At 38.7% G+C, this 9,604-nt stretch overlaps 2 protein-coding genes across 2 annotated transcripts in view; one reads left to right on the forward strand and one right to left on the reverse strand.

Annotated features, from left to right (window-relative positions):
• LOC107744983 (transmembrane emp24 domain-containing protein 1-like) overlaps positions 1 to 1,146 on the reverse strand; it is an 11,434-nt gene extending 10,288 nt beyond the window's left edge. Inside the window, exon 1 of the mRNA XM_016558817.1 lies at positions 780 to 1,146. Coding sequence (XP_016414303.1) covers positions 780 to 977 — 198 coding nt within the window. The 5' untranslated portion in view covers positions 978 to 1,146. The remainder of the gene's footprint in view (positions 1 to 779) is intronic.
• A 3,221-nt stretch (positions 1,147 to 4,367) lies between these two features.
• Positions 4,368 to 7,557, forward strand: tnfsf14 (TNF superfamily member 14). Its single transcript, XM_016558819.1, has 4 exons — positions 4,368 to 4,571; positions 6,616 to 6,655; positions 6,793 to 6,870; positions 7,166 to 7,557. The coding sequence occupies exons 1-4, from the start codon at positions 4,368 to 4,370 to the stop codon at positions 7,555 to 7,557; spliced, it is 714 nt and encodes a 237-aa protein (XP_016414305.1).
• Positions 7,558 to 9,604: the final 2,047 nt, after the last annotated feature.

Raw genomic sequence — 9,604 nt, forward strand, 5'->3', positions numbered from 1 at the left:
TATTTGCATTACTCTAAGGGGAGGTTTAGGGTTGGGGTAGGTGTAGACGTTAATAAACCATACTTTTACAGGTAGCATTTTTCGTTGTCGAATTGTACTACCCACTGTTTTAATGGGAGGTAGCAAAATCTGACAGGGTAGCACAAATCGACAGAACACCGGGTCAGCTGTCCCGCAGCAGTGCCTGTTTTTAACGTAAAGCGGGATGGCTCCACAAACACACCCCAGACATGCGGCACAGTGAATCTTCTGAGAAAGGTCACAACACAGGGCTGGACTAGAATAACTAAAAGAGAGTAGCTCCTGTGAGTGATATCTACAGTAAACAGGACGAGGATTGCTCAAGTCCTTAGTAGGCCTATGCAATTGACATTCAATAATATTGCACGTCCCACCAGAGCTGGAGAGAAGAGCCACAACCATAAAACCAAACCAAGCACAAGCTGTTCATGTTATATGTGATCACGGGAGACTGAAGTCTACCTTATGACTTCATAAGTACAGCCATTCATAAATGCACTTTGACCAAAACATGCACCCGTGAAAGGAAATGTCCTGCTACTTCCTGATCATTACTGTCAAGCAAAACTGCAATGTAATGCAGTAGTTACTAAGAATCTTACGAATAAATGATATTTAAACAAAAACTATGATAAACTTCTAGTAACTTCTACTTCTCAAATTTGCTGAATAGTGTGGCCTCTCGAGACATTTCAAAAAGGTTATCGTTTTAAATATTTTTAATTAAATAACTGAAATACTTTAACAAATTTATTGACCTGGTACTCCACTTCCATGCTGCCGTTCTGAGTGGTTGTTTGGAAGAAGCACTCGGTTGCTCCGGCAGGTAGAAGGAAAGTGAACTCGGTGTCCTTATTCTGTCCGAACGCGAATCCCAAATCCACGCTGAGCGTCAGAAAGAGCAGCAAACATACGAGACGCGTCTCTTTAAACCGCTCCATTACTTTGCTCTTCATAAACACACTAGAGCAGCTGTTGCACTACGAGCGGCGCGACCTCACTAGGAGCCTATCATTGCCTTCTACTACACTGCAACAGCATGGTTTGGACTTTCATGGACTTGCAGTGACAAACAGAACAGACGCGCTTGAAGTTTGTTAAGCTTCGTTGAAAATGGACGCGTTGTAGTTTACCCGCGTCGCGTAAAACGCGCAAACAGCCTCGCTGATTTGTCCACTGGGTTCCGACGTCAAGATTATTCAACGCGCGCCGGAGATAATGTTTTTATTCCGTGTTTCTGTCATAGCTCATGGCTTTTTTTTGGTACATTTTGGCTGTAAATTGCAAAGGGGCTACGTTGTGATCTCAAGTCGTCATGCTACACTAATGTTAGTGACGAAAACCTTTCTGCAACGTTCTGGGAATACGATAATTAGGGAAAAAATAGAATAAATGCAGTGTAACCATGTTAGAACCAATTTAAAACCAACATGGATATGTGGTTGTCACACAGAACATCTCTGCAATGTTCTCAGAATATTAGTTTATATTTATAAAACTACAAACCTAAAAACTACCTTTCAAGAAGAGGCTAAAATTAAATATTGTTGCATTTTTTTCTTTAGTTCCTTCTATCATCAACACTCACTCCAAGAACTGATTTTGATGTTTACACAAATCATGATATTTAGGCTATGCAATTGTCAAGTTTGTCAAAGAATTACAATGCTGGACTTAATGTAACACAAATGAAGATATTTTTAATATTCTCTCATATTTTTTGTCCATCCTTTGAAAGGCCATGCAGACAAAATTGTTTTTTTCTGAAGATACACTATCACTTTATGATGATCAGATTAAATTTCATGTCAAGTAAGCACGCTGATATTCAAATTGTAATTATTTAAGGGTTAACTTTTATTTAAATATACATAATCTATGTGTCTCTAAACAGAAGTCCATGGTAAGACCCTTTTTGACTGCTAGATGAGTGTGTGTAAATATTATGTGGTCTATCAATGCCTTGACACATCGAACTGATGGTCGGCCATCGTTTAACATCTGCCAGCTCAGATTTTGTGGTGTATTCTGCACCATCAGCAGTTGACATCATCAGTGGCTTTTTGGCCATTTCAGCATGTTTAAATCGGAGTCGGGCAGTCGGTCACGTCATTTAAGCGTGACATTCAACAACATCAACAGCTGGAGGATGGAAGACAGAAATGCCTGGACTTCATAGAGTTCGTTTGTGGAGTAAGTATCCTTGTGTTTACACAGCTTTTTAAAAATGGCGGATACCAGTGTTTTGTATGGCATGCATTCAGCCAATCAACGTTTCAACATTCAACCAATCAACTTCCTGCAGTGCAAACACACCAAAAAGTGGGTACGTCCGCCAATATTTATAGGTAATATGAATAAAAAGCCCCTAAAGCAACTAAAACAAGCAAACAATGAAGTCAAATGTGCACACATATAATGATTTTCTAATGTTACACATTCATCTCTCACCCTACATGCAAACATTTTAAAAACGACATGGACATTTGGAATGAAGAAACTAAAAACCATTTAAAATGGGAAGGAAGTGATGATGTTTACAGATTGTGTAGCTGCAGCGGTGCGTTCCAAATGGGATATATCGCCCTCCGAAGGGCACTTCGGAGTGAAAACAATCATGGCCGCCATATTGAAGGCTCGTTCCAAACCAAGGTGCTCAAAACTGGGCACTTCAAATTTCCCTTCGGAATGAAGGATTTCGAAGGGTACAACTGAGGGACACTTCGGGCTCCCATGATCCTTTGCGCAGATTCTTTGCATGATGACGGTGCCTCCGTGTGGGCACGTGATGATGACCGCAGATTCTTTGCATGATGACGGCGCCTCCGTGTGGGCAGAAGATGTTGATGCAGAAGGGCACTTCAAGAAACAGTTGTTTGGTCCCCTACACCCTTCAACCCTTCGAAGCTCTCACTCCGGAGGGTAAACCCTTTGAAGGGATTAGGGCATAGGGATGAGCCCTTCCGAATGGAACGCAAGTCTAGTTTAGCTTTCCCTTTTTCAATGACAAAAACAGACTACTGCCACCTTCTGGTGTGGAGAGTTAGTTCCTCTCACACAGGCGCAGAACGCACATGCTATTGGACATTTGGAAGTAGTCTTTGAGGTGTGTTCAAGTGCAACTTTTTGGCCTAGTCACTGTCAGCTTTTGTCACCACTAGGTCTTTGATGTCGGTTTCATGTGTCACAAGCTAATAGTGGTTACTGGTCTAAATATAAGGAGCTTGTTCCCCTCTTGCTCTCATGTGCACACTGCTATAACAAAAAAAGAAAAAGAGTACATCAGCCTGCATAGACCATCACTACTCTACTGTGTTTTATTGGTCCAAAATGAACTTCCTGTCTTTTTCCTACAGCAAAGTTACTTAAAACTTTATTACAGCCAAAATTACTTCAACAAGTGTGTGTTGTGTCGAGTAGGGGAAGCTGTGGCTGAGAGCTGATGCAGAGGAGATAGGAAGGTGTGAAGAGGTGGACCTGTTGCATGGCCATGAATATACGTTTGTCTGCTTGTGTAGGCATATGTGTGTGCCACGTCTTTTCTGATTCCCATTTATGTAGATAAACGGAATATGTCACGCTCTGAAAGACAAAAGATCTGACTTTTATTATTGATGTTTTTTTTCTTCTCATTTTGAAAACTAGAAAATTTGATTTAAATGCTGCACTTATTCCATCCCACATTTCTCAGACTTGCTGATTTTACTTTACCTGTCTCTTGAAATAGTATTACAGGAGATTTTGAGAGTGGTCTGACTTATTTTTTTTCTCTCGGCCCCACTGGAGCGTGCTTTTCTCGCACCGTCCGCCCACCTGTGGGCTTTATGAGTGATGGTTATCTCTCACTCTCACAGTGGGTCTCACTCTCACTGCGTTGCAGTGGGTCTTTTCACACTTCTCTGGATGTGCAGTTGTCATCTCTGAAGTGGCCAGAGACAGTGTGTGTGCACATGGCTCCGGGTAAAGTTTCGTATCCTTCAGTATTCGTGGTGGACAGCAAAATGAGGCCCCCTCCGTTGCCCCCCAAGCCAGGCCGTAGACAGCGGAAGGAGGTGATCCAGACTCTACTGGTGATCCTGGTTTGTGTGGCTCTGTGTGGCATGGCCGTGGAGGCCTGTTTCATTTACCATCTGTTCACATCCAAAGAAAACCCTTATTTTTTTTCTCTCGGCCCCACTGGAGCGTGCTTTTCTCGCACCGTCCGCCCACCTGTGGGCTTTATGAGTGATGGTTATCTCTCACTCTCACAGTGGGTCTCACTCTCACTGCGTTGCAGTGGGTCTTTTCACACTTCTCTGGATGTGCAGTTGTCATCTCTGAAGTGGCCAGAGACAGTGTGTGTGCACATGGCTCCGGGTAAAGTTTCGTATCCTTCAGTATTCGTGGTGGACAGCAAAATGAGGCCACCTCCGTTGCCCCCCAAGCCAGGCCGTAGACAGCGGAAGGAGGTGATCCAGACTCTACTGGTGATCCTGGTTTGTGTGGCTCTGTGTGGCATGGCCGTGGAGGCCTGTTTCATCTACCATCTGTTCACATCCAAAGAAAACCCTGTAAGTACTATTTTGTCCAACTTTCTGAAGCATCACTGTCTCGTGTACTTTCATTCAGCGTCATTCTTTCACTCACACTATCACTTCATCTAATATCAGTTCATTTTTTGTTCGTCAGCTCTTCTTTTTAGATAATTGCAGATTTTTAATGATTTTCTTTATGTTTTACTCTCTTCTGTTTCTCTTTTATACAAAGAATATAGATTATGTTTTAGGGTGACCTCATCGTGGTTTTATCACTTTCAGTTACATTCAGTTATCTGAAACAATAAGATACGAATGACATAGCACTATGATTGAGCAAGAATTGTGTAAATATATATTTCTGCTGCTCTTTTGAACTTTCTATTCATCAAAGAATGCTGAAAAAAATGTATCAGTTTCCACAAAAATAATAAGCAGCAACTGTTTGCAACATTGATATTAATAAGAAATGTTTCTTGAGCGGTAAATCAGCATTTTATAATGATTTCTGAAGGATCATGAGACACTTAAGACTGGAGTAATGATGCTGAAAATTAAGCTTTGACATCACAGGAATAAATTACAAAAATTAAAAAAAAAATTTAAATAGAAAACTTTATTTTTAATTTTAACAATATTACTGTTTTTACTGTACATTTATTTAAATAATTGCCACTTAGAAAGCATAAGATAAGACTCACCTTAAAAAATAAGACTCAATACTGACTCTTATGTATATACAGTGGGTACGGAAAGTATTCAGACCCCCTTAAATTTTTCACTCTTTGTTATATTGCAGCCATTTGCTAAAATCATTTATTACAAAAAAAAAAAAAAAATTAAAATAAAAAAAATGTATTTTTAATTTGAACAATATTACTGTTTTTACTGTACATTTATTTAAATAAATGCCACTTAGAAAGCATAAGATAAGACTCACCTTAAAAAATAAGACTCAATACTGACTCTTATGTATATACAGTGGGTACGGAAAGTATTCAGACCCCCTTAAATTTTTCACTCTTTGACACATTAAAGTAACTTTCCTCCAATACTAAAAAATTATACAATTCATAAATGATGTTCATATTTCAAACCAACTTTTCAGTTATATTGTAATGCTGATAATATGATGTTGAAATATAATGCGAAATAGAAGAATTTCACTCATTTATCCGTGAATATAGACTGTATGTAGATTGAGATGTTTCCGTCAGGCTCCTCCCTTTACATGAAATTTGCAGAAATGTAGCTGGACAAACCGTCTGGTGCTCAAACCACATGGCGTGCTGTGGTTACCTGACCTAGAGCTCGACCTAACTAATACAGTTATGAGAAAATGGGTCTTAACCAACCTGCAACAGTGTTATCTGATATGATATAGCAGTGTGACACAAATTAAGCTCTGGAGGAACATGACTAAATACCAAGTCTTGTTATTTAATAATAAACAAATACAAATATTCATGCTAACATGTTTGTGTGTGTGTGTGTGTGTGTTTCTTTTTTTACATCTTTGCTTTACGTATTAGGAGTGTAGTTTGATAATGTTACATTACTATTTTTTACTGTACACATGTAACCGAGCGAATATAATGGTTGCATGTCCTCGCTCTTAAGAAATCTTGGGAAGTCAGTTCAGATAGGTTGTTTCAAGAAAATGATTCATTGATTCATCCCAGTCTCATAAGTGTTCACAAAATTCCCTGTACTGAAGTAGAGACAGATTGTTTCTTCTGTGAGGCACACCTAAAATAAACAGATTATCAGAAAAGAAAAAAGGGCGGGGACTTGGTTCTACGAGTCGGTTGTTCATTGGATGTGAAGATGTAGACGTGGCACTCAAAAGGCAAATGAATGTGGCAGATGAATGTAAGCTTGCAGCTTTAATTAATTAAAAAGTAGAGGTGATTCTTATGAAATTATGTTATCTTACATTAACTAAAGTGCAGGAATTTGCTGATACTAAGACACAATGGATGCAGCAGCAGCATCTCTGCAGACTCTTTCACCCAAGGCGTTTGAGAAATCAATATGAAAGATTCATCAATGTATGATTCTTTTTTTTAATCTTCTGCAGACACCTCCAGATGAACCACAGACTGCCATGAGAAAACAAGGTAAAGATCACTTTACTAGTCTGTACTGCCACTAGTTTACTTTGATGTGTTGCACTTTTTATTCTAGGAAAACATGGCATATAAACAATATTAGATTGCACTTAAATCTATGATTATTTAATTTTGGAATATCACAGAGAAAGAACATGCTGTAACCCCCAAACAAAAACCGCTTGGAGAAATGAAGCCATCAAAACCAATGGCACAACTGACAAGTAAGCTCACAGCTGACTTTATTTGTTTATTTATTTTTTTAGATGTTAGTTTTAGTTTATTTGGCATCAATGACAACAAATGACTAGCAATCCAATGTCTATTCACTATTAATATTTTCCATGTCAGAAGTATGGGAATGATTCAGTCACCAAAAATTCCCATGTATGCTGAACACCTGTAATTCACTATACACTGTATTTTAATGACTAACTTTATACATTGGATCATGAAAGAACAAATTCAGTCAAGTGTGTCAAAACATTTGAGTGCTAATGTGGCTGTCCTCTCCTCTAGCTGGTAAGGAACCTGTTAATGGAGTCGTGCTGTGGCATGAGAATCATCAATCCATTCTTCACCATATCAAACACAAAGCAGATGAGGGCAAACTCATCATAGAGAAAGAGGGATATTATTCTGTCTACTCGAAGATCAACTTCAAGGAGGACAACATCATATTCAGCCACTCTGTACTCTGGGTTACACATCGATATGCAGGAAACGAGATTCTGCTTCTCCAGTCCTCTAGGTTACATCCTAAACTCCTGAGGTCGAGAGCCACAGACAACAGCTACCTAAGCGGTGTGTTTCATCTGTACAAAGGTGATGCTGTCTTTGTCAGAGTAAAAAATTGTACACTTGTGTTGTCGAATGCTGCTGAGAACTACTTTGGTGTGTTTATGGTTTAGACGGATTCTGGAGTCAGACTGTTACACTCTAAAAAATGCTGGGTTGTTTCAACCCAACTTTGGGTCAAATATGGACTAACCCAGCTGTTGGGTTAAATTTTTTTATTAAATTTTTAACCCAAAAGTTGGGTTAGTCCATATTTGACCCAAAGTTGGGTTGAAACAACCCAGCATTTTTTAGAGTGTACCATACGACTAATGTGCGAGTTGAATAAGTTCACAGCTAGATTTGATGGAAAAATACATATGTATACATACATGCATACATACCTTGTAATGTTCCTGCCTGTGTGTAGCACCTGCCGCTCTGTTGATCTACACTGTAAAAATATATATATTTTTTGAAGTGGTAAATCAACAAAAGATTATCACAATACGTTTTACAAGAAAATACCATTTCAGAATTTCATGTTTAATTCAACGCGTTACTTGTTGTTTCTTTGTGAGTTAATTGTGAAAACTGTGAAAACTATATATATTTATATAATATATATAAATGACTTCTGTATGTTGCTTTGCACGTCTTAAATATGATTTACTTTTTAATACTGTTCTTATATTGAATTAAATTATATATAATTTTTTTAAGATATTTCTCACATAAAGTGGGGACCAAAAGTCTGAGCCCACATTGAAAATTTGGATTTTTTTTTTTTCCCATTTAATTTTGCAATTAAATGGAAGCACCGGCAGCTTTTGGAGTGTGTGATTTTGTAAATATCATAGTAAACCCTTGTTCAGTTTGTTTGAACGTCCTGATACGACAACACTGACTCCCACTGAAATATGTAATTGCAAAATAAAAGCATTTTCTCTCTTTTTTTTTTTTTGAGACTTTTGGACCTCTCTCTCTCTCTCTCTCTCTCTCTCTCACACACACATTAGGTATAAGAGTGTTCATGTATCTAGATCTGCACATTTTGAACACATTTCCTACTCAAAATAAAGTTATGACAAACCTCAGTCTGCTCATCATTATATGTTGTTACATAATGTGCTTTGCGGAGATTAGTCACTTGCAAGAGGATCCACAACGCTGTGGTTTGACCTTTTCCTGCTCATCCACTACAGTGACACTTAAATCTTGCTTTACGAGCAAATGTTTCTAATTCATAATGCAAATGTTTTTTTCTGACTCATCTTATCCTTTGATCTCCTCTGTGCGGAGAGACTTGAGTCATTTGTCTTTTGAGATGCTACCTGTTCACATCTGTCAGATGACATCGGCGTTCCACTGCAACAAACATTTCAAGAACTTCATTGAAATGAGTTTGGAGAAATGCTCTTTTGTGCACACGACAGCGTTTATCGTTTGAATCAGGGCCTGTTTTATTTCATCTTATTCGAAGAAGCTTTTTTTTGTGCACACCCACGCTGCTGTGTATTCTTAGCAGAGCTAGTAAACTGCAGAGGAAATGGGGGTGGGGGACGCTACCCGCATACACAGGTACGAGTGTGGCTGTTTCGCTGACTCAGATCTGTCTGTCTGAAGACTGAAGCTTCTCTAACGAGCTTGGTGGAAGATTCCAACCAATACAGCAGCAGTACATGGGCCATATCACACTTTAGACAAAGTGAATTGGTGGGCCCATCATTCATGACATTATCGCTTTCAGAAAAGAGTTTGGTGGTTTTGCCTTGTCAATGCATGAGAGGATGTTTGATGTTGTGATGTCAGGCATGGCTTTGAGTGGACTAATTCTGAATGGGAAGGTCTTTGTGTGTGTGTACTTGTTCATCCACAGACTTTTCCTGTGCTGATGTGTGCATGTGTTGTGCATATAGTTCCTTTGTGGGTGTATCCAGTGTTTCTGCTCATTAGCATATTTAGCCTTTCTTCTGTTTTGGTAGGGTGAAACCGAAAGTTACTTGACTGGATTTTCCAGCTCTTTCAATTTCCACTATATAGTATCTGTAAAGTGTGTGATTTTGCTTTAAAGAGACCAAGGCTTAAGTTCAGAAGTGTTGCTAATTTCGAAGCTAGTGTTAATGAAAAGGCTTAAAAAAAAAAAATTATATATATATATATATATTTATATATATACAC

Source organism: Sinocyclocheilus rhinocerous, unplaced genomic scaffold, assembly GCF_001515625.1.
Source record: "Sinocyclocheilus rhinocerous isolate Xijiao unplaced genomic scaffold, SAMN03320098_v1.1 scaffold1219, whole genome shotgun sequence".
In the NCBI taxonomy this organism is placed as follows: Eukaryota; Metazoa; Chordata; class Actinopteri; order Cypriniformes; family Cyprinidae; genus Sinocyclocheilus; species Sinocyclocheilus rhinocerous.

Coding starts and splice junctions, on each gene's coding strand:
- tnfsf14 (XM_016558819.1), top strand. CDS start 4,368: ATGGCTCCGGGTAAAGTTTCGTATCCTTCAGTATTCGTGGTGGACAGC. Junction 6,656..6,792: donor GACTGCCATGAGAAAACAAG/GTAAAGATCACT, acceptor GGAATATCACAG/AGAAAGAACATGCTGTAACC. Junction 6,871..7,165: donor ACCAATGGCACAACTGACAA/GTAAGCTCACAG, acceptor CCTCTCCTCTAG/CTGGTAAGGAACCTGTTAAT.